We start from the raw sequence: 25002 nt of genomic DNA, 5'->3' as shown, positions 1-25002 counted from the left end.
ATGTCTCTTCTGTGTCCTAGAGTATGAAAAACTCCTCTGAGAAGATAGGGGCAGTTGGAGGGGTGATTAGCACATGTTTTGCCTTCTCCTTTGCATCGCTATCTGCAGTGCCTGCATAATCATCTGTGAGTTGTTCAGAATGTTGTATTCGCTGAGGTTCAGCAGCCGGCGGTAGTTCTCATCGGTATACCTAACCGAGAACATGCAGTAGGGGGAAAAGCGACTGGTCAAATCAAGTTGTCCTCCCTCCATCTCTGAGCAACACCGCTTGACACCTGGAGAGAAAGAGAAGTTGCTGCTGTGACATGGCGTTTATCTCAATCAGTGGCGAGCTGTCCACAGCAGCCCAAAGAGGGAGACTTTTCTCTGGAAGAAAATTCACCGGGTTTAAATGTATGAATAATGCAGATTATGTATCTCCACCTCTAGTCAAGAAAACGTCATGTGCCTGAAGTGATGAGGGCAGACAGAGAAGTGAGGGATTGCGATGTAATGGTCACCTACAGCTTACTCATTAACATCTGTCTCATTAAAGCCATGGATCAGTCAATGGTGTCAGCCTGAAAGGGCACTCCAGTAGCCACTGCCAGCGCACTGCAGGTCTCATCCTGAGCAATCGGGACCTCTACAAACCCCAGCTGAGGGAAGGGAGTTGATAGTAACAAAATAGAATTTAAGTGAGAAAGAAGAAGTGAAATAGATAGTAACATAATAGAATTTAAGTGAGAAGAACGAGAAATAGAAACATACAGAAACTTAAATGTTCCTGTAATCCTGAATGCAGTCTTAGGGGACTTGCCACCAGGTTCCATCTCTGCCCTTCCATTTATTCTGTCTCCCAAATTCCACAAAAGCAGAATTTAGACTTTAGTTCCCTGCTACCAAGGAGCAAAGCAAATCCTACTAACTGACAGTAAAGAAGAGGAATACACAGCAGGTGGCCTGGCAGAAAAAGAATGACAGGCCCCGAGCACAGCAGAGTGAGCAAAATGACCCCTGGGCTGATGCTGTACCAAAAGGAGACACACTGATCTTGACATTGCAGACTTCAGCCTGAAAGTCAGGTTCTTGCTCCCCCACCATTCATACATGACACTATGCCTTCTCAAGTGTAGAATGAAATCCCTGGAATACAGATAATATAGGAAGAGAAGAATAATCTGAGCATGCTGTACTTTTCCCAGGAAAAATCTTTCACTATTAGCTAGCAACACTTTATATTACGATTGGGAGAGAGATGAAAGTAAACACCATCCAGAAGACAAGAGCTGTGTCTGTCCTCTAAGGGTCACAAGGACGACATGTATGAACATAGTTTTGGCAGGGGTGGGGAAAACAAGTTTAATTAGCTAAAGTGCTCCCCTGTGAACCCAGCCATCAAGGATAGCCAGCAGAAGAGAAAAAGGGTCTGTCTGAGTCAGGGAAGCAGGTCTTTTGTTTAATGCTTTGCCACTACTTGTCACTTACCAGGCGCCTTGTACTCTCGGAAGGTATCATTCACAAGGGGAAGAAAAATCACAATCGGACATCCTGGCAAATCTGAATCGTGGAAGAGGTAGCACTCCTTCAGATTTTTCCTATCTTCATCAGTCAGAGAAATTTTAGGGAATGGGATTTTCTGCTCTGAGTAGTATTTGTACGCCTTATCTAGAGTCTGGAGTATCAGAGAAATGGTCAGCATTGGAATTCAACTTCGTTGTCTTAAAGCCCCCAAATCGTTATCTAGCATTAAGGTTTAGTGACTCAGATCCATAGGGTGGGTTCCTTCTTATCAAGGGTTACTCCACACATAATTACCACACATGGTAACCAGAATGCTAATCATAAGCTGTAAACACAATTTTAGAGTTAGAGAATTGATCCAGAAAACTGCTTTTTAAAAAATTGAAGCAATTTGCAGAAGTTTAGGGTAAAGCATGTGGTTTTAGTAAATGAAAGAGCCCGTGTTTAATATATTGTATAGAATTAATTAGGAAATAAAACCATTGCAAGAAAATGTTTAAGGTATATTATTAAGTGCTTGGAAGCCATGAGGTAAGAAAGTTAAGTTTGAATGTGCAATTATGTCTCTGCAAGTGCAGACTTTATGGCACAGTGTTAATTGAGGCTGATATTTTACTGAGGAAGTCCGAAATACTAGGCCGTACTGTAGGTTTCCCCTGAAATGTTTAATAAAATACCATGTCCTACTTTGTACTCTGCACCATCTAATAGTGGACACCATCAAACAGAAAGCAGTTTCTACTAAAGTGCTTAAAATGGCAACAACCTTTCTTCATAAAATTAATCTAGACAATGTATGAGGTTGAAAAGAAACTTCATTACACGTATGTCTCACACATAGTATGGCTTATTAACAGTAGCACAGCTGTTCTCATTCACAAAAAGCAATTCCACTTAAGTGGGTCAGCAAGTTTCTAGCTAACCTCAGTTTCTGAGATGTAAAGAACCAAACCTGTTACGGGCAAGGCCTTATAGACAGCTAACTAACTTTATCTCCATGAAACTGGAGTTTCTGCAGGAAGATGCTTGTCATTGAATTTTCCTAGTAGCATCTTATTTGTTAGATCAGAAATGATCTGCCTCTGACTGTCCACTTAACCCCTTTTATATTCTAACAAGTCAGGAGAAATTGCTTCCTCATCTTTATGCATATTCCTGTGTGGGATCTGGAAACATGTTTGATCCAGCATAAAGCAGAAGAGGCTCTTCCCATCATTCTGGAAGAGACCATGCTGATGTCCTCTTGAATAATTCAACATTTCATAAACCAGCAAGAGAGCTTCCAGGAGCGGCAGGGAGAAATAGCAACAATAGTAACTAGCAGTTTTAGGCACCACAGGCTAGACAAAAGGAGAGACAACACATGGTAACAAGATCATCCTCACCGATGTATGTGATCCAGTAGTATAACTTAAATATATGATGACATCCACTTTCCTCTGCGGCCTTAAAAGTGGTGGACTGCTGGTATTGATGAAAAATCCAGCGTCTATCATGCCCAGGTGATCAGCATTTTGCATCAGCTCATTGGGACGCGAGTCTAACACAGTGTCTAAAAAAAGGAAATTATTTCTTGGAATAAGAAATGATACGTAGGTATTCTGACCGGAAAAAAGAAATGCAAGGTGGAACTGACCATTCCAGAGGCCTGGTTTAATTTAATTGCCACTCTACTGGATTGCAAATAGGCGTGGGAGGGACTGCAAAACACCACCTAAATTCTTGTTCTGAAAAATCATCTATTTTGAGATTGCAGGCAATATATTCCAGTAACTTGTCATACTCATTAGTGACAGTAAACAACTTCTAATACTTAACCTAAATCTGCCTTGCTTCATTTCAGTCCCTGTTTCATCTTTTATCCATCACTGATTTGGAGAACAAGATATTCCCCTGGCGTTTTACATTTGGATTTATGCCCCCGTCCCTCGGTCCCCTCTTCTTTGGACTACAAAGCTCCATTCTTTTCCAGTTTTCTCTCCTATGTCATATTTTCCAGGATATTCCAGTTTCTTCTGAAGTCTTTTGGCTCAGTCTTGACAAATTAAGCTTTCTTCCTTGTTCACTCTGCTCTTTCCTACTTTAAATTCAGTTCTGTTGGCTGCAAGTCTACCTTCTCGGTCTGAATCACAGAGATATCAGCTAAAGCACATAAACACATGTTTATATTTTAAAAAAACGTCTTAAAGACTGAAGTCTTAGTCTCATCTCTCCATTCAGAGAAGAAATGATCTTTCAGGAGATTTTTTTTCCCCTGCCAAGCCTGACAAGGCTTTTTCCTAAATTCCCCACTCCAAAACCACCTGAAAATGATGCTTATTAAATCTTGGTGCCCATTACCTTTCCATCTAGAGAAGTGCTCATTCTCCAGGTAGTTGTTATGCAGCTGGTAGCCCTTCAGGAAATTGTGGTGCTGGGCGACGGAGAAGCGGTCAGTCAGTGCTCCCCGAAGGGCACTGGACAGGGGGCCAGGAGGAGTGTACATTCGAGTCCTCAGCTCGTGGGGTCTTGTAGGCAACACCGGGTCTTCATCTAAAGGAGGGGAGAAAAATTGGTGAACTGTTTGCTAACTGATGTTCATTTCTGGTTGTCCTGGTGTGTAGGAGACCTCAGGGGTTGTTCTGGGATGATTTACTAAACACATAAAAACTATTCTGAAGGGGAGGAGTGGCTGCTGGACAAAGCGCTGCTGATGGTCTTAAGCTTTGGCCTGAAGACAGTTCATCAGAAGCAGTCTTTAGTCCTAGAAAAGGGACACCTTAAGGGAACTAAGCAATTCAGAAAATGTCCTCTCAGAAAGTAAGTTACATACTCTCACAGGTAAATGGCATGAAACAGAGGCAAGGATGGAGTAAATGGGGCTGAAGCATACGCTCCCACTCAGCCAGATGTGCTACAACTGGGCACCACAGGGTCTGTTGCAACCGCGGCAGCTTCTACCTGATAATCATCCATGGCTACATGAACATATGCTTGATCAATAGAATGAGAGCATCCTGGGACAACCTGAGGCATACATTTATATTTAGAAACTACAAGTAGTTTTCAGGGTGGCTACATGGCAGCACATGTGGGTGAAAAGTAGAAACGGCACAAGGTGTGGTTTCCTGAATTCACAACCTGCTTTGCCAGACCAAGTGGTTGATGGTGCAGCAGGAGAGACTCGGTGGTTTCCGTGATTGCACAGATGTATTTCTTTATTTTCAGGATGTCTGTAATTATAGTTACTATCGTATTAAATGATTTAGCAATGAAACCATGGTTTCTATATTGCTTCAGAAAATACCCTCTGGGCATCATTTATCTTTGTGCTGGAATGCATCCAATGCAGTAATTGCTGTACTGAGTAATAAAATAAAACCCCAGGAAATATTGATTAACCAATTGATATTCAGGTTTATTCTCTGCACAGGCAGTAAAAATAATTTTATTCTCTGCCAATGGTTCTTGGTTCTGTATGGCTGAGTGAGAACGGGCAATGCCAAAACACTTCCTGAGAAATGTGTGACCCCTCTAAAACTTCCTCTTAAGGACATAGGCTTTTAATCCACGGGAGTTTAGTAAGTCTAGTAATTACAGCAGCATTTCCCTGATTACCCTCTTCCTCTTAGTCTTTACAGAGGGAAGGAAGTTGATATCTTAGGAGGATTCTATGGCTTCAACGTAGTTGACATGATGCCAAAAGGCATCCAGAAGACTAAGTGACCATAAATGAAAGGCTTAATATTTTCTCACCAACTTCTTCTATTCTGTCTTGTGTCCATCTCTTCCAGAAGTCTTCTGAACTGTGGGACAGTCCCCATATTTGTAATAGGTTCACAGAAAATATACTGCTCCACATACCTGTAAAAGGAGTTAGTGAACACAAGGACACATTCTAACAAGAAACTGCCTTTTTCCTTCTATTTTGACTTCCTTGATTAATTTTTGAATGGGCTTAATTTAATATTTCTAAACTTTTGAACTGTTAAATTCCTCTTAGCTTTCTATGGCACTGGTTCAGGTCATGCTGCTGTCAGTCCTGTGTCTAACCTACTACATGGTTCTAGCATATGGTAAAGGGAGAGAAAAATGGGAGAGCAGTAAATGAGAAAAAAATTCTCACTCGAGAAGCAAAATAAGAGCTCAGATAACACAAACATGACAAAAACATCCTTTCCATCCCTGTCTTTGTTACTCCATCTTCTCTTTTACTGCACAGGTTCTGATCAGCTTTCACGCAGCCTGAATTGTTTCACAGCAGGATGAACGGGCTCTTCAGCCATTTGGTTTGTAAGAGAAGATCTCACATGGCAGCATTCAAAGACTTACAGACACAGTGGGCTTCTGCTCCACTGTGCACTCTTTTCTCCATCCAGGATTGCCCCTCTCTTCCTCCCCACAGTGGCACTGGTGGCTTTGTTGACAAAACACAATGCCACCATTTCATCTGCTGTTGTAAATTTAAAGATGTGTTCTAATTAGTCTGCCACAATTGTACTTCTTAGTTTTCAGTGGGGCATAGAAGCCAGTACAGCATAGACAGTATGTAGAAAATTAATTTCCCCGTAGTGGACCAGGTTAAAAAGGGCCAGCTCAAAAAGCAGTATTTAAAAGATACTCCTAAGGGTTATAAACTATTTAATATCACAACATGTTTACTGAAACCAATGAGCTTCTAAGCAGCATGAGTGTACGAAGCAACCACTGAAACTGAACTTGCACTGCTCTGTGTTCACCCGACAGTGATACTGACTCCTCGGTAAAGGGATATTATTACTTTTACACACAACCCATCAGTACAAATCAGGGACCGACCAGAGTGATTCAGAGACCCTTCACTTCTGGTCTCATTTTTCATCCTGGGCAGCCTGCATCTTTAGTAGATGGGATTCTCTACATGGAGTAGAAGTTAAGCCTCACAGTAGAAGCACAGCTGTTTCAAAATTTTCATAAGTTGGAGTGCATTCAGAGAGGAATTGGAAGAATAATCAAACAAGTGGGAACTGTTCCTTACAATGAAGGAATTAAGGAGATTTATCTAGTCCATGTTAAAAAGTTTGTACGTACCAAGACAGTGACAAGAAAATGAAAAAATATGTAGCATTTTTTTACTGTATTCTTTTTGCCAGACTACCACATACCCCCTTTTCCATGCAGGTGATATCACAGCCGCTTTCAGTATGTTAGCCCAGAAATACCCACCCTTTGATTCACAGTGTTGCACCCCTCCAAAGTGCCTCTCTGCCAAGATAATGCAATAGATCACCTTGAAGGTAGCAGATCCGGGATTCGGGGAGCTTTTTCAACAAGCGTCCCATGAAGAACTCGCTTCCGAAATGCTCCGTGCGAACAAACGCGCCGTACTTCAGGAGTCCCACCTCGTAGGGGGTGAACTCGACCCACTCTGCAATACAGCCACAGTGGGACACGTAAGGGACTGTCGGACGGGTGTGGGGAGCGGGGCAGCTAGGGCATGCATTGCTCGAACTTCTGTTCGCTACGCTGCCTTTCCAAAGCCTTGCCAGACTGCAGGCAGGGCTGGCAGCTGAGCTCTGCCCCTGTGGCCATGGCGGGGCAGAAGCAGTTACGCTGCTGCTCACGGTGGTGCTGCCAGTGGCACACCATGCGCACCGGGAGCACCGCAACGCTCCAGCTCTTACACACACACACACAGGGTTCTCCAGCAGGTACAATGTTTCACTCTGCCCTTGCATACACCACAGCTAGGGGAAAGTATTTCCATTTTTATCAATACAGTTAATTTAGCTTCCCTTGAATTATTTGGTTATGTACAAAGACAGGCACTCAGCTCTTCAGAAATTAGGTTTTTTAAGAGACCAATTATACTCTTATGTGTGGTACTAAGGACGACAGAACTAGTCCTTGGCTTTCTTGGTTATCCTCTCCAAGTGAAGTGCAGTTGTCTGATATAACTGCAGTGTGAGCAAAGGCTGGGACAGAAAGGTCATGGATCATAACTTCCTTTAGTTCAGAAGTGGTTCAATTTGCACCTCAGCCATAAAAAATTTGACCTGAATTTCTTCTCCACCTCTTCTCCTCCTCCAGCTGCTTCTCCTCATGGAAAAAAATAACCAAAACAATGAGTAAAGCAACAGATTCAGTTGAGAGTAGGTTGGATGCTTTCCCAAAGTTTACCATAACTATGTGGTCTTTCTTCATATTGAAACTATAACTGGGCATTGACAAAACCAGTATCTAATTCTCAGACAATTCTGATACTGCTTATTCTAGGTGGATCAGATAGTATTTAAAAAATGTCCTTTCTGGCAGGATTTCGACTGTGTATGTCTAGACAGTGAAATACTGATCTCAAAAAACTCTTCAACTAAAATTTTAAGGCATGGAGGTGATGGTTATTTCTCAAAAAAAGCAACTAATGCACCAGGACTGTTTTCTCCAAGTGGTACCAAGCAGAGAAGAGCAAATCACAGGAATTCAGTTGCGAGTTTTAGTCCCACAGGATCTGAATCGTCATTCTCACCTTTGAAATCATTGGTGCTGTAGCTGTCCCGAACACAGACTGACACATAGATGGGCAGTGGGTTCTGGCCATCACACAGTGCTTCTTGCTGCTCTGAAAGTTTGTGAGGGTCTTTCTGGTTTTGAAGAAAAAGAGTTATGAGAGAGAGAGAGTTATGAGAGAGAAGAGATGGAAGCAACGCATGGTGAATTTGGTGGCCGCAGTGCCGAGGGGCCGGGCAGCTCTGCCCCCAGCACACAGGATGGGCCATGGCAGCTCCGCTGCACAGATCACCCCAGACACCCACCCACTGGTGACAGACCAGTCTGCCAGCATCGGGCCTGACTTTGTGTACAGCTTCACAAAAAGACGAGGAGAGGGAAAACTACTTCTGCATATGTGTCTGTACGTACTAGAAAGTACTGCCCTGGCAAGCAGGAGAAGGGGTAAGCTGCCCTGTAGGATGAGGAGCTGTAGCGAGCAGTCCTTGCTCTCCTGGGGCTGAAAGAAGCCCTTGAGCATGTCAGCACCGAGTCTCCTTTCTTAGCACACAACAGCTATCACAGTCCAACCTTACAAGGGGACTGGAACATGGCAGTAAATTATTTGCATCCCACCCAGCTTCTTTTCTGGAAAAGTATATTCTCATTGAAGAGGTTTGTAAAAAACATAAATTCTCATGAACTGCTGACAAATTTAAGAGCAGCTAGTTCTGGCACATTAGGGAGAGGTTAGTGGTTACATAGCAATAGTCAGCACTGCTCAGAGGGAAATATGCTTAGCTAGATTGTGAGGAGGACCTCATCTAGCTGAGATTAAGAGTCAGCTATTCAGCTTATACATTTGTTTAATATGTAGCATTCCTCTCTGTATTTATTTATTTTCTGTTTACATATATGTATATAATACTATATATGTACTTATATAAAAATAAATAAAACCAAAGGTATGGCTGAATGACTGCAGCATTTCTGCCTCCTCTGGAGGACACTTCCATTCAGTCCTCAACCACTCGTCCCTTCCCACTTCCCAAGTGCCAAACACACATCCTTGAACTGTGGTCTAGCTGGAGAGAAGAGGGAGCAGACTGCTCTACTGTAGGCGTAGAAACCACTTCAAATAATAGAAAAGCAATTTTGTTATTGCTTGTAAAAATTAATATCACTTAAACCAGCTACTGTCTGAGCAGTCCTTTTCAGCAAAAGTAAAATACACACTTGCCTCCAGTGTACCTGCAGATCAAGTTACCTGCCAGCGGATGCAAATCACCAAGCACTCATAGATATTTCATGCCTGCTTCAGATAGTTTTCACACTGTTGAGATTGCCCTGCTTTGCATCTTGAACTCTTTTTGCATGAGTAATGTGCATTTTAGGCAGACTGCCCAAGATTGCCTCCACTTCTATTTAAATATCAGCCAGAGTTCAAATGGCTACATCCGCAACCTAATTTATTAACATATAGGATGCATTTCTCCTTAGGCAGACTATTAAAGGAAATAAAATAATGTGAGCGTATGCTGACATGGAAAACACCACTCTATTTTGAGGTACATTCCCTGAAATAATGGGCTAGTTTCCTCTCTGTTCACTAAGACAAAAATACATGACTCTCTAAGAAATGGAAATACGTTATACCCCATCATTTAGTAAGTACTCAATCATGAGCCCCCAAAGATCTATAAATGATGTCCTGTATCCCTCTTCTTTCCGCTGACAAAGCTGCTTGTCATAGTACTTCATGCGATCCATAGAGAAACAGCCCATCTTGCATTTGGTTGCTTGTTTCTGGGCTTCACCAATATGTGAGTCTAGGTCCTTCTGTGACCAGTAGGCATCTCTGTATAAGTTGGCCATGGTCCTGGAGAAAGATAGTACAGAGAGCAAAAGTCAAAAGGACCAAAAAAAGACTTGAAATTCTGTGCCTTTAGGGAGAGAGGTTTACATTTAGGGATTCACTTCTGCACGTACATATTCTGCTTTTCTGCTCCGTCCAGCAGAATGAACACTCCAGAATTTCTATGACTGTTTTAAATCCCTGAAGGATAAGGTGTTTTTTTATGTCGTTAACCTTTACCCTTTTTTTTTTTTTTTTTTTTTTTTTTTTAGCAGCTTAAGACACAAAATTGCCAAGTGTGAATATGGGTATATTTTTGAAGCACAAATTAGGAAGAAAATTATAATACATTTTCTTTACTTGTTTTCTAGGACTATAAATTACTTCACACCAGCTGCTGTTTCCTGGCTTTGCATCATTTAGTATTAATCTTATGATATCACTATACTGTCTTTTAACACCATCCTCTATTTTACCAACCTTCCCTACATGGAATCATCAGATGTTGGGCAGTCGTAGGTCCTGTGAGCAGGAAATAACGCTGCCCAGGGGAACTCAGTTCTTTCCCAAACTGACACGTTGCAGGGGTGAGTGTGCACTGTTCTGCAGCTTTCTCTGCATGACCAGTTAGAAAGCAGAGCCAGTCTCAGAAGTTATTTGAAACAACAACAACAACTGGGACATCAGTGGAGGCATGATGCTATGGGCATCCACAGTTACATCCATAGTAACTACTTACTTAGAAACCATTTTGACAAGTGTAACTGTCATATACCTATTTAACTGCTGTAAGTATGGATTTGAAAAGCATGGTAAAGAATTGCTAATAAAAATTCAGTGCCTCTGATCAAGCTAATATGTAGTGGCCTGTTACTGAGAAATAGCTTGTTTCTACAATGTTTGAAGAAAATCTCCTGATACTTGTCTGCTTTCAGAAGCTCCTCTCTGCAGCAGCATCACCCTCAAAAGGCCTGGTCAAGCCTCCTGCTTGAGCTGGCTTACCAAGTGGTGCCAGACAGCCCGCTGATGTACGATATACAGTCCAGGAGATTCAATTTCTTGAGCCCCATGAGGCTGCCATACAGTCCTGTCATTGATTTCAGTCCTCCGCCTGTTGTGATGATAGCCACAACGGGGACCTGTTGGGCAGAGGAGGGTGGGACATTCACACTGACGGCATTCAACATCACATCCCCGACTGCAAGGGGGGTCTGGCCACCACACCCAGCCCAGGTCCTGACCTTAGAGACCGGGTCCCTTTTCAGAAGGAACCAAAAGCAAAACCATAAACCAAGCAATGACTGCTACTGCTGCTTCCCTTTGGATAAACTTGGGTTCAGAGATTAACCCAAACCTGGGTTCTTGCCTATCCCCAGGTCAAATATAGGCACAGATGAACAAGCAGAAACCCTTCTGTGGAGGCAACAATGTATTTTCTCTAAATTTCCCACTCCTATGCCACTTCTTATTTCACACATCTACTACTACGGTATGAAAGTCCATATGCCCACCCCACAAAGAAATGCACTCAGTTAACAGTGCTGCTAAGCTACTCTCAGCAGTGCTGTTACTCTTCAGTATCATGAAGTTGCTTTGAAATAAATTATATTTACTTTAAGGAATTTAAAAAACGCAAGAAAAGGAAGATATTATAAGAAGCACTCAGAGATGTTTATCCTAAACTCTCACAAAGGATGACATTTGAACAAGGGAAGAAATCTTTCCTATGTAATGTATTTAATATGCACACAGTACTTCTGAACCAAGCAATTTATAGCATAGGATGGCAGGGTTGAACACACCTCACATCTGACAAGTTCCAAATTGACAGTCATGAAGGATGCGATTACTGCAACTACAGTTTCTTACAGTAACAAATCTTGGCAACAGAAGCAAATGTACTTAAGACACGTGGACAAGCTGGTACCTGCACAACAGATACATGCAGCCCATTTTGCTGACACTCATCTGGAAGAGTATATGAAGGCACTAGAAATTCAAGATCTACCCTCCCCAGCAGACACGTACTTCAAAATCCTGCAGATCCTGTTGTAGGTGAAAAACATTTTTCAGGGCACTTGCTACATATCTTTTTCTTTTCCCCAGGAAAGCCATCTCCTCTGAACATAGTTCAAACCCAAAGCGCATGTCCAGGTCTTGGTGGCACGAACAGTTACTAAGATTAAAAAAAAAAAAGCACATATTTTACATATTAACACACCCATATCAATTTTAGGACTACAATCAAAGATAATCTACAGCGCCTTTCCTTGCAAACAGGGTGATGCAATATGACAGGAGCAAGAGAGAATATTCTAGATTTAAAAGTAAAAAAACTTATTTCAATGAGTAAGCTTAACCAGTGGCATTATACCCCACTATCTGATGAAGAAACAATGTGCAGTATTTACAAATGAAACAGAATATTTAAATTAATATTTAAAATCTAAAATAATTTCCAGCTTAGAAAATCTGTGCAAATAGTCAAAAGTGAGTGCACTGATTCCAATTCCACGGGATATTTTCTCATTCTAAATCTGAAACAAAACCCAATTTTCAGATGTTGGCATGTCCAACCTGAAGGAAAGTTCTCGTTTGAGCAACTGGCGTGGGAGCGCATCCCCCTCTAGCGGTGAGCATGGCTGGGGAGCAAGCCAGCCCCCGCCCGCCGGGCACGAGGGCCGTCACCCTGCTGCCTGGAGGGATGGCCGGGGTGACACCCAGCCCCTGGACGGATGGAGATGGGTCACAGAGTTTCGTGGGGCAGGTTTTCACCCCCACTGCTCTGATCTGTCTGTACTTGCACAAAATGTCTCACAGGTCAACGCTGGCAGTTGTATTTCACATCAACCTCGACTCAAAAATTGTAAAACATAGTATTCCTCAGAGGAAGATTTCATTTGCATCACTTTTGAAGTGTAATAAGTCATTCCTTAAAACACCACTGTTGTAGCTTGTTTCCCTGGGCATTTGTGCTCTTCTGCTCATTAGCCTCCCTCCTGTCTCTTCCTGACCTGCACCTACAAGACATCAATGAGCAAGAGGGCTGACATGGTGTCATCAGGCCAGAGCTACCCATGGGCGCCCTGGCCAGGCTTTGTAAAATGGGAGGGTTTGCTTTTCCTTTCAGTGACAGAACTTCTCCCTTCTACCGAGTCCAGAATTTCAGTGAAACTAGTAATGAAATTTATTTATGAGACGTCTCCACCATCAGACTTGGATGAAATCGGCCAAATGATTACAACTGCATTTGTAAATGAAGATGTCCAAAGGCAATTGAGTTAGGTGGAGCTGAAAAAGCCAGTTTCCACTGTAAATCAAGATACAAACAAATTGTTTATAAAGTTCTCTGAAAGTAAAATAAATAAGCGGGAAGCATTTTTCCTGTCCTGGAAAAATGATGGTTTCACTGTTGTCATTGTTTACTTGCCTTCCTGAAATGAATGATAGAAAACTCTATTTGAATTAAAAATTATTTTTATCTTTTACTTCCGAGTCAGGCACTCACACACAAAAAGGATCAGTTTGCTCAGTTCTGTGTGTCATGTATAGATACGGATAACATAAAATATCTTCATGTTTACTGATGAATATTAATAAGCATGTCTATAGATATCAAATCACTACCCACGTTCTCTACCTTAGTTTCTACTCAATATGCAGTATAACTGGACTTAACAGAATACTGAATATTGACAGTTAAGACAAAAAAATGGTCATAATTTCTAATCAAATTTAGCGTATACTACATTTTAATGTTTACTATCTATTTTTTTAATCAGCTTTGTCATTTTTGTGAATTTCAGAGACTGACATTGATAAAAAATAATATTCTGTGGTCAGAAGGGAAGGGATAATACTAAAATAAATATGTGTTTATTAACATTTATTGATTAAAGCCAAATCTTCCTAAGACTAATCATGTATAATAAACTGTGCATGTATTTTATGTTTTATTAAAAGCAGGTTTGAGTTTTCAGACTGAGAATGCCTGCTTGTGTCATTTTCATATGGCTAAAACAGTATCAAAATCAATAACCCTGGTATTTAGGAATAGAAGAAGATCTCTTACCAGCTCTGTGCTCTCACACTCAAGTCAAACCTTTTCTCCTGGAAAACAGGAATGTGTACGGTCATTTTTTAGTTTTAATTTTAAAATATCTTTTTTTACTTTCTGTGTTGGTATCAGAGCTTGATTTACACCCCAGCAAGGTCTGGAAATTGCAAAGTTAAATGTCTGAGATCTTGGAATATATTTCCAAAAGCATTCACTTATCCTTAGTGGAACATCGCTACCCACAGATCCAAATGCTTCAAGGCTGCTGAAACCATTAACAGTCTTGGTATAGGAGGTTCTTGAGATTTATGCAGTAGGTCCCATTTCCCGTGTTATTCACAAACTTTCTGCAGCATCTTGAAATATCTTTCATACGCTTCCCGTTCTTTATGCTCTAATACACAGCAGATCTTTGACATCCTGGCCCCAGTCTCACAGTGAAGAGACTGCAAGTCTGTGTTTGCTTCTGCCAAGACTTCATCCTGTCTTAAATCATTATTGCAACTTTCATATCAACTGTCAGAAAGTACTCTGTTCTGAAAGGATGTTTTAGTGGCCCTGAAATCTGATACTCTCCTTCTTCACAACATAACAATTAATATTTGGACAAGATTGTCCCTAATAACCGGGACATCTGTAGATTTTATTTTTTATTTAGTAGAAACACAAATTTTATATTAAGGATCTTTCCCTTCTATTAATTTCATTTAAAATTATACAGCACATACATCTATTTCAAGCAATATTCTCACTACATTCTTTAAAATCCCTACACTATATCTAATATTTTCCATGTATTTTCACATAATGTCCTCTGAAGCACATGTTTAACTAAGGGCAGGTTTATTGATTATTTTCCTAGCTTGTGTCGAGGGAGCAGAGTTTGGACCCTAAACAAAGGAGGGGTCAGTGAGCGTTTGGGTAAACGGGGAGAGATGTACTGAAGGAATCATCATATTTTCTGACATCACTGTTGGTCTCTGTATCCACTACTTGCACATAATGGAGGCTAATGGAGGGACAACCTACTTCTGTGGAGAAAACACCTGGAGAAACAAAGCTCTGGTTTGTTCAATGTCTGACAAAAAAATCAGAACATTTCTGACCCTCTTAGCTGCCTTTGGGACAATATTATGAGGAATGGTTTCTAGTTGAGAGGCCTTTAATTCCTAACAGCTGAAAGCGATGCTCACCTCTGCAATAGTCATTTTCTTTCCCATGGGCAGTGAATTCAGCATCACGACCGGGGAGCCCGTCTCTGTAGTGTACTTACAGGTCCACTGAGAAAACAACATGCTTTAGGACAAAAACGGTAATGGCTTTACCCTCTCCCCCTCCTCCCACTTTCTAAAGAGGCACTCATGGTCAGTTCATCATTAAGGCCACTTCTAACATACAGGGTGGTAGCGCCTCTTCTTTGGCAACATGACATCCAGCGTTGGCTCAGCATACTTGATATAGTGGAACTTGGTGGGACCTGATGGGCTGGCCACTCCATCGGGGCCCAACATGATATCCTGCGTCCCCTCAAAAGAGCCCTTCACCGTGAGGGAAAGCTCTTTCTCTGAAAAAGCAGAACAAAGGTCATGAGAAATGTCACTATAATTTAAGCAGAAAATTACAGAGTTTGGACTAATGGAAAGGGCTCTGAAGGGAGTGCTGGTAGCAAAGGGAAAGGAGCAAAGCAGATCCTATTTTCATAGAAAGGGGACTCTGACTGTTCTCACTGTTATATAGAACTAGGATTTCAACTTTAATGCAGATCTAATAGACCTTATTTACATATACCTAAGGGAGTATGAAACGCAGTCGTTGAATTCTGTAACATACTAATGTGTTTACCTGGTGTTAACTGCACTGAATACCGTAAATACTATTTATTCCACTAATATATTATACGAAAAGGGCATCGTCTTATCAGTAAGCATGCAATTATTGGTAAATAAATAATAAAGCAATAACATCACTTGATTTTTGTTGCATCTTCTCTGTCACTTCAACTTCCAAGCAGCAAAGTTCACGACACTGTGAAAGACAGTGAACAGAAATCTATGAGAAAGGTTGTCACATACCAACCTCCTTACTGGGAACTGTGAATCACTCAGCTTTTGGACATGTCCAGCCACCTGAAGTACCTAATTCCCTGGCATTTCTGGACTTTTGCCCAGTAGCCACTGACTAAGGAAAAGGAAAACCTTTGGAGTGAGTTGTAGAGCATCCTGCAGTGAGAATGTCATACAACTGGGCATAGTAAGAGGAAGATACAACGGAAGAAAAACGGGAGCATTTTCAGGATAGTAGTATAGATACAAAGGGTTAAACTAGGAAAAAACAAATGGAAGATACAATGCTGAGAGATCAAATGTCGGTAGTAGAAAGGGTTTCCTGAAGAAACATTGCTGTTAACACTTTGGGTTAGGGGTTTTTTTATGTCACTCGCTCTTCTTTCACATAATGTAATTACAGTAGGTCAAAACTTAGTGCTAAGCTTACCCACCAGGCATGGCTCATCTCCCAGGGGAGGAAAGGGCTGGGTAGGCTATCAGCAACTGCATTCACAGCCTTTCTACCGTTGTACTTTGATGGATAGCAGTACATTTTTTGAAGGAGTACTAGTACCAGAGAAAATCAAAAATGTGTGTGTGCATGTAAAAATATGGTTCAAAGGGGAAATAATAGGATATCACCAATGAACAGGGCAATAAAATATTCCATTTTCAAAGTATCTAAATAGGAAAGAGGAAAGAAAGAGAAAGAACTGGCCTACTGGCTTCTCTAACCCCCATCCTCCCTTCACTTTTATATTAAGGAAACACTTATAGAAAATTTCTTAGGAAAAAGATACATACCACCAGGACTCCATTGGTAGCAATGGCTTCATGAGGACCAGAACTGGGAAGCAAAATGAAAAATATGGATTTTTTTTTTTTATATATTAAAGAAATACCCAGTCATCCTTGCCCAGGGTGTTGCCCTTTCTCCCCATGTAGAAGAATGATGGCCAGAGGGACCCCAGCAGGTATGTAACAACCTCCCGTCCATGCTTGCTTGGGCTGAATACTGCTCTGAGGGGACTTGCCTCTGTACCAAGGCTGAGTGATGTTTATCATGGCTACTTTTTTGCATTGCAATCTCATGATCATCTGAAACGGAATCTGTGGTTAGGCAGTCAAATTCTTCTCCTCACTAGAACATGTAAAGTACATGTATTTCAGCAGTAATGTGCTAATATCATTGCATACACCCTTTAGGAAGCCCAGTTCTATTTATTTACTGGTATTCAAATAAAAATAATGAGGCAGAGGGTACCAACTACATAGGGAAAATAAAGCTTTCAAGATCTTTCAGGTAAAGTCAGAAGATGGTGCGGAGTGACTTGAATTCTGGTCTTGGATCCCCACTAGTAGAAGGGCTAACCTTAGTCTCGTCACATAATTTCTGCTGTGTCTTAGTTACCTTGTGGCAACACAGAGACAAAAATACTGCTTCATACAGATGGTAGGATAACCATGCTGGAGGAACAACCCTGCACTAGAGCTTCCAACACGTTCTCATCGTGTTGGGTAGAAAGAAAACAGAATTACTAGGACCAAAACAGTGCTGCAAGGTAAAATCAAAGGAGTCAGAGATACACTGGAAACCTAGCCAGGATGGTTCAACATTAGGAGTCTGTCCAATGCATAAGGTGAAACATGCATGGAGAGATTGATGGACATGCGTGCACACACAAACGCATGCACACACACTCAGAAAGTCTTCTGAAATGTCCTTAGGTAGACAAATCTGACAGGGTGAATAGAAGAGACAGTGCTGGGAGGTGCATCTTTGCAAGCAACTAAATTACAGAGCAAGCTGACTGAAGGGATCAGCTGTGTGTCTGAGACTGCAGTAACGGTGCAGAAGTCTGGCACTTTTTTGTAGAAATCCCACAAAGCGTGACTTCTAATGCTATTTCTTTGGCTTAACATTTAGTGATTTTTGCATTTTTAAAATAATCTGTATATCACTTACGCAATCTCCAATTTGAATTCAACCTCTAGCTCCTCCTTGGCCTGAAAGGAAGAACAAGAAATTAAATAAGTCGCTACATAATGCTTTCTCCCTTGTCTAAGCCCAGGTCCCTGGTATGCAGTTTTGAAGTAACTGACTGCAGTGCACAGCCTGTGATAAGTATTTCAAACTGGAAGGTCTGAAATAACATTTCAAACCAGACAGTTTAATGATTCCTACCTCACCTCCTTCCTTCTTCAAGGTATCAACAAAATAACCTGTACTTTCATCTCTTAGTGCGAAGCTGCTGCAATTTGCAACATGCTTTGACTTCCAAATTCTACCTTTTTCTCTTAACTATTCCTGTCACTGTCCTGCCATGACTCACTCTCCTTGTTATTAGCTTGGAAGTTAAAGATACTTTCCACCCATCACATTAATATAATAAACAGACAGGTATTATTGAGTGATTCAAAGTTACAGTTATGTAACCTCCTGTAAGGCAGCCTTGATATGTATAAGCTAGTTGTGGGTGACCTAGTTTGGGTACCAGAAGCAACCTGCCCAAAAGAGCAAGACTTGCATGCGAGATATTTCACTGTTCTCATCCATAGATCTCAAAGGGAATCAAGACTCTTTATTTCCATTTTATAGACAAGAAACTGAGAAACAGAGTAAACAAGTCATTCAGAGCTTCAAACCCGCACTAATTCCGATAGACAAGTCAGCAGGTTTGGTCCTAGCTGAGGTATCACTGCAGGGGACAGTGCTGGGGTACGCACAGAGGCAACTTCAGTTTTGCCTTTGGAGTGAAAGCAGATGCAATCAAAGGGGCAGAGGTTAGTGACTACTGGTAACATGGGGAAAAAAATTTACAGATTATTCACCCTGCAACAGCTATAAAGCCTTGGTGTTGCTCAGAGATAGCTCACAGTCAGATCCCTCCCCCTCCTACCACACTGTTTCAGTCATACGCTTTTAGTAATTTAGGAAAATACTGCAAAGAGGGGATCAGGCTCTCAAATTCAGATTTTTTTTTTTTTACCACATATTTTGTGTTTATATTTTGAATGGTAATTCATGTACCAATTTGGGGGTTAAGTCATCCACAGCAGATTCAGAAATCTCACCCCAAGGTTTTGAAAGTGTGTAACTCTCCACTGGTTTCTTAGTTGCTTTATCTTTTGCTCTCACCTCTGGGTTGGGCTTAAAATACAGGACCACTGTTCTTTCAATTGGAAGTTTAGCGGTATCAAAGAGTGCGCAGAGGAGATGGTCGTCTGGAGTAGCAAAATCCTCATCATACACTGTTAGCTCCAGCACATTCTAGAAAAAGGGGAAGAAGAGTTTTTTACAGTTTCCACAGTCTGGACAACATTAGCTCTAGGGAAGAAGGAGTGTTGGGGATGTGCTCAAGAAGAAAAGTGGTAAAATTAAGTATCATCCCCCTTTAGAAAAACATACTGCAAATCAAATATTCATTCTTCCCTAGTTCAGTATAATTGCTGTAACATAAGTAATACATTGGCTATACCTACACAGCAGCTTAGTTAATCACAGATTCTGTATCCATCTTGCACTGATTCACATGAGTCTCTAGTTTCCCTAAAGCTTCAATATTGAGCTCGGTTTCTGGCCCTCCTAAACAGCACCATCGAACAGGCATGAGAACTCAGTCATCTACTCCGTTAAACAATTTGAACAGTCCCTTGTCATGTGCCATCTCTTAAACAATTTCTGGGCACAGTTCAGGAGATAGGTCAGACCCACCATGCACAAAATCTGCTTCAAGCAGACAACTTTGGCTTCTTACCTTGACCTGACTCTGGATCCTGAAGTAGAAGGTTTCGTTCCACACTGGATTGTTGGAATTTCTCACAGTTTTAGTGCGGGACCTTTCACATGTCGCAGTTGGCAGCCACAATGACACGTAGCAATCAGCCTGGCTGACTGGGTAGGGAAAGAGGCAAAACACTTGTTAATGTGGCAAAGTCGGTGGTACTGCATGACTCTGGAAAGGTTACTGCATGGTACCAGCAGCAAATATGAGTTATATAAAGGCAGAAATGCCTGATGTAACGTAACTCTTTTCAAGATACCATTCTGAGAGGGAAAAAGCACAGACCATAAGGTGACCTAGAACAGGAGGTGTTTTCTATTCTTCCTTGTGTGAGTTACAGACAACAGCAATGTTGTGTATACAAGAAGGTGGTGAGAATTCCTCTTCTGGTCAGCCACTTTCTCCAGTTTCTCAACCAACAAGCTTTCCTATGCTCATGTGTGCATGCACACACACACTAACCCTCAGCTGCTGTCTGATGAGAGGGGCCTGGGAGCCTCCTCCACCTTTTGAGAACAATTGCAGAAGGTCTCCATCTCTGCCTTGCCTTCAGTAATCTTCTCGGTAAGGGTTTGTGAAAGCAGCTGCAGAACTACCCTTGTTGTAGGAAATGGCAGAGGCTTCTTCCAGAAGGAGGTCATTAAATTAGACATCGGATCAACTGCCACCTTCAGAAATGCACCTTAGTGAAGGATATTCCATCCCATTTCTCAAAGGCGCCTAAATTACAATATATCTCAAATGGCTACAGCCAAAAATGTAGCATACAGCGTGCCAGCAGAATGCAATGTTTCTTCCTGCAGGTTACACAAAATACTTCAGTAACTTGAACCTCTCTCTTACACAGTTCTTAACAATAAAATGATCAGGTATCATTTAATGCAAAAGGGAACTGAGAAGGGATGTCCTTTGACATGAGACTTCTGAGAGAGACAAGCAATAGCAGCAGTAAATGGAGAGGACCCTTCAGCAGCAGGTAAGGACTCTGCAGGTAGATCAGGGAAACAAGAGCTTGCACACCAATCTGTGGGGAAAGGCAAAAACTTGCCTGGCTGCAACGGGAGCTTTTTCTTGTCTTGTCCTTTTCTTTCCTTCTCCAGCAGGTTTTGCCAGGTGTCACCCTACAGCCATTGGCTCTGTATCAAACTGGGTGGAGGCTGCATTTTACGTTGCTGAAAGTGTATTTGTTCAAAAAAAGATTGTTGCTTTTCTGTCCAAGTCAGAATGAAGAACTGAAATTCAGAACTGCTTGAGAAATTACATAGTACATTGTCATATGTCAACCTACGCCTTAATTATTGGGTTTATATTTTTTTAATGTTATAATGCAGAAATGGAAAACCACTTTTAATTAAATCAATTTTTCCTAAAATCTGTGGAGAGATCAACACATTTCTGCAGAATAAAAAACCCAATATTCCTCTTATGGAAAAATTTGTTTGGAAAATATACAGCAGGCCATAGCCCTCTCCTTCTCCTGCTCTATTCCACCTTCTATATCTTACTTTGGATTGGAAAAAAAAAAAAAGGGTTCTGTCAGCAGTTTAACTGTCCTTGTCTAGAGTCATATCTTCCTCTTTCATTCAATTCTACCTTTGCACAACTCTTGTCTCTTAGTCTCCTTCCTCGTACTTTTCTCCTATTAGTTGAGAGGGCATTACACCTCCTGCATTCAGGTTTCCTCCTTCCCTTTCCTCAAGGAACAAAATCCAAAAGGAAGGGAAAAGGGTTGCCATGGGCTGCCTCCTTCTCAAGCCCACAGATGGAAACAGCAGAAATTACCCCAGTAGCATCTGTTTCCCTCACACAGATGGCACAATGGGCTTTGCAGACTGATGACTGAGAATCATGATTCCCAGGGATGTCTTTTCACATCAGACATTTTGGTTGAATACTACATCCTTTTATCTCTTGCTCTCCTTTCACCCATGCCCACTTTCTGTTAAGGTCTGGGAGACATGCCCAGGTCTTTACAATTCCCATGGATACAGATAAACAATAGGCAGCATCAAAAGCCCCAAAATTTAAGAAGAATATGAACACCCTTGAATGTGTCCAGAGGAGGGCAACAGAGCTGGTGAAAGGGCTGGAAGGAATGTCCTCATAAGTAATGGCTAAGGACATTGGGCTTGTCTAGCTGGGAGAAAAGGAGTCTGAGGGGCAACGTCACGGCTCTCTACAGCCTCCTGAGGAGGGGAAGTGGAGAGGGAGGTGCTGAGCTCTTCTCCCTGGGGTCCAGCGATAGGACACATGGGAGTGGCTCTAAGTTGCACCAGAGGAGATTTAGACTGGACATGAGGAAGCATTTCTTTACCAAAAGGATGGCCAAACACTGGAACAGGCTTCCTAGAGAAGTGTTCGATGCCTCAAGCCTGTCAGCGTTTAAGAGGCGTTTGGACAGTGCCCTTAATACCGTGCTTTAACTTGGTCAGCCCTGAAGTGGTCAGGCAGTTGGACTAGATGATTGTTGTAAGTCTCTTCCAACTGAAGTTGTCCTGTAGTCCTATTCTATTCTATTCTATTCTATTCTATTCTATTCTATTCTATTCTATTCTATTCTATTCTATTCTATTCTATTCTATTCTATTCTATTCTATTCTATTCTATTCTATTCTATTATTTCTATTTCTATTTCTATTTCTATTTCTATTTCTATTTCTATTTCTATTTCTATTTCTATTCCATTCCATTCCATTCCACTCCATTCCTAATCAATGCAGAAACCCTGCCATACACAGAGTACACAGATGATGCATGTTGCAGCAGGCTGCCAGAAGACATTGAAAACATTGGTTGGTCATACCAAATGTCTCTCCAGTAAGGGTAGGTCTAGTCATCCTGGCCAGTCTGGCTGTCTTACACAGTGCCTTGCTTCGGCACATCAGTATCTCTCTGAAGGAGGAAAAAAAATGTCTCATCTGGAACTTTTCCATGCAAAGGAAGTTGCTTGTCTTTATTTCATTTATAGACAGAATTGATTTAAGAACAAGATTTAAGGCTGCCCTTCTTCTGTCTTAAGACACCACTTTTAACTGCCTATTATGTTTCAAATTGCAGCATTCAGTCTATGCATTTACGGGAAGCATGTCTGTCTTGGACTGGGTATTTTGGGAAAGTCTCATCTGGGAAGAGTTTAGCTTTTTTCTAAAGATGAGACAGAAGAAAAAACATTAGGCTTTTTCACATTAAAAAAAGAAAATCATTTCACTGCCAAGTTATAGTTCTTCTACACCTTCCTCCAGTGTAGAAATAACAAGATAATTCTAGAGCAGTACTGCACCTGATCCAGCATCCATCATGCCAGACAAATGATCTCCCAAACCACAGTTTGCATTGGGAATTCCGTGGTTAATAACCCTTGCTAGACCTATATGCTCAATGAATATTTTTTTTTTAACAGATGTATTTTACCCTCCATGCATGCCTGTGACAATAAGTTCCACAATTTATTTGTATATTCCTTTTATTTGTTTTAATTCTCCTGTTTTGTCATTTTACTGGGTGCTTCTTTATTCTTACATTGTGAAAAATGGTGAGAAATAACTCCTTATTTGTCTTCTTCCTCCTATTCCTTTTTGTAGAAACAGATTCCATGTCCTCCTCAATAATTTCTGTTTCATTCTTAAGGCCAGCCTATTTAGTCCCTCCAAATGTAAAAGTTCTTTCAGATCTGTCATCACAGTTGGTGCCTTTCTACAGCTTCTTTTGTTACTCCATTTCTTCAAATGTCAGAGGTTTTTGCAGTGGAGTTCCCAAGTATATCCCCCCTCAGAGAACTGTATGAGCATTAATTTGATTCTGTATGACTGGGTTTTTTTGTTTGTTGGTTTGGTTTGTTGTTTTTTTTTTTTTTAATCTTGGAAATTCTATGCAGATAATAATGATTTGAATAATCTTGAAACTGCAAAAATAGGTATTTGGATATGTTTGGAGATCCTAGAAGTAATTATATTGATTTTAAAATGTTTTAAAAGTAATTCTGTATGACTACTGCATGACTTCAGGTTTATCATTGGAGATCAATGACTGTTGGCTGGCTGACAAAGTACTCTGTTCTACTGATGTGATTCATCATTCTTGTATCTTAACTGTACTTTGAGATACACAGTGTATCAAACAATCCTTAATTATATGAGTACATGCAGGCAAACTAGTCAGCTGTGTATTTAATGCAAAATATTGCTTCAGTTCTGTTTGCACAATCTCTTTCTACAACCTGGTTATTTGTGATTTTGCCTTGTTGCCTGACATGCAGAAGATCTGAGATGAGTCCTTGATGAAACCTTTCTGTGTTATTGCATCATCGCACATGTGCCACAGCCATGGACCAGGAGGGGTGTGCAGGTGCAGAGGGTGCGACCCAATGATATGACCTAAGATACGGCTAGCGTATCGCTGACTCGCAGCTGTGACACAGGGAATCCTCTGGTATACCTTCCAGAAAAACATGTGACAACCACAGGGTAAGATGGGAATGGTACTGCATGATAAATCCAGATCTTCGCTTTTTAGAACATCTTCCCTCGCTCTTCCTGTGCAAGAGACTATAGTGCCAATTGCTGCCGCTCACAGTGAAACAGAAGAATCAAGAGGGATAGCAGGGTTACACCATTTCCCTTCCACACTCACCCTAGAGCTAGTTTCAGCATCCTGTCACAGGTGGTCATGTAGCTGCATTGATTCAAACAAAACACTGTTAACTTGCCTATTTTGTGTGAAAAGCCTCTCCTCAATGCATGCGTGGGTAGTACACGTCCTTTAACTAAACAGTGGTATTTTCCTTTCCTGCTCACTCACTTCCCACCACTTTCCTGCCATGTGACTCACACACTTGCACAAGTCTGCTACAGAAACCTTAAAAGGGACAAGGCATCCAACTCTCAGTCAGCAGGTTTTTTTCAGGGTAATTAATAATGGCATTAGCCTGGTGGTAATGATTTTGGAAAGTTTTTTTCTCGTTCATTTCATCTGTGTCAGAATCAAGACTGGGAGGGATGAAAAAGTTTGCTCCTCCCAGCCACAGTTCCCAAGGTGCTACAGCCAACCAGCAAAACTACCCCTTGCTTTTGAAAACATGGGATGTGATCTTTTTCACCTGTGTCAGAAACTCTCTCTCAGAGAAAGTACTTATCCTCAAAAAAACATTCAAGTCTTAAAATGAACCAGAATGTATTGGAATTACATTCAATAAAACAGCAGCAAGCAGCAAGAACTGACCTGGTTTATAACAATTAGTTTACACAAACACTGGGTTATTTCAGAAACACTCGGAAAAGGTTGCTATATAATTATTAAAAAAAAAAAAAAAAAAAA

General features: G+C 41.2%; 1 protein-coding gene across 1 annotated transcript in view; it reads right to left on the bottom strand.

The window, feature by feature from the left end:
* Window positions 1-66: 66 nt before the first annotated feature.
* Window positions 67-25002, bottom strand: part of LOC113480582 (cytosolic phospholipase A2 epsilon-like) — a 34936-nt gene continuing 10000 nt past the window's right edge. The window contains exons 4-21 of the mRNA XM_026849461.1: window positions 19663-19799; window positions 19044-19175; window positions 17871-17911; window positions 16709-16751; window positions 15827-15884; window positions 15257-15423; window positions 15053-15139; window positions 13875-13912; window positions 11831-11978; window positions 10805-10941; window positions 9604-9826; window positions 7988-8102; window positions 6752-6889; window positions 5239-5346; window positions 3844-4035; window positions 2889-3055; window positions 1468-1654; window positions 67-275 (exon numbers count right to left, since the gene is read on the bottom strand). Of these exons, the coding sequence (XP_026705262.1) occupies window positions 67-275; window positions 1468-1654; window positions 2889-3055; window positions 3844-4035; window positions 5239-5346; window positions 6752-6889; window positions 7988-8102; window positions 9604-9826; window positions 10805-10941; window positions 11831-11978; window positions 13875-13912; window positions 15053-15139; window positions 15257-15423; window positions 15827-15884; window positions 16709-16751; window positions 17871-17911; window positions 19044-19175; window positions 19663-19799 (2327 nt within the window). The remainder of the gene's footprint in view (window positions 276-1467; window positions 1655-2888; window positions 3056-3843; window positions 4036-5238; window positions 5347-6751; window positions 6890-7987; window positions 8103-9603; window positions 9827-10804; window positions 10942-11830; window positions 11979-13874; window positions 13913-15052; window positions 15140-15256; window positions 15424-15826; window positions 15885-16708; window positions 16752-17870; window positions 17912-19043; window positions 19176-19662; window positions 19800-25002) is intronic.

The sequence above is a fragment of the Athene cunicularia genome (genome assembly GCF_003259725.1).
Source record: "Athene cunicularia isolate RWA chromosome 5 unlocalized genomic scaffold, athCun1 chr5_part1, whole genome shotgun sequence".
Lineage (NCBI taxonomy): Eukaryota > Metazoa > Chordata > Aves > Strigiformes > Strigidae > Athene > Athene cunicularia.
This window is presented reverse-complemented; position numbering and strand designations above follow the sequence as displayed.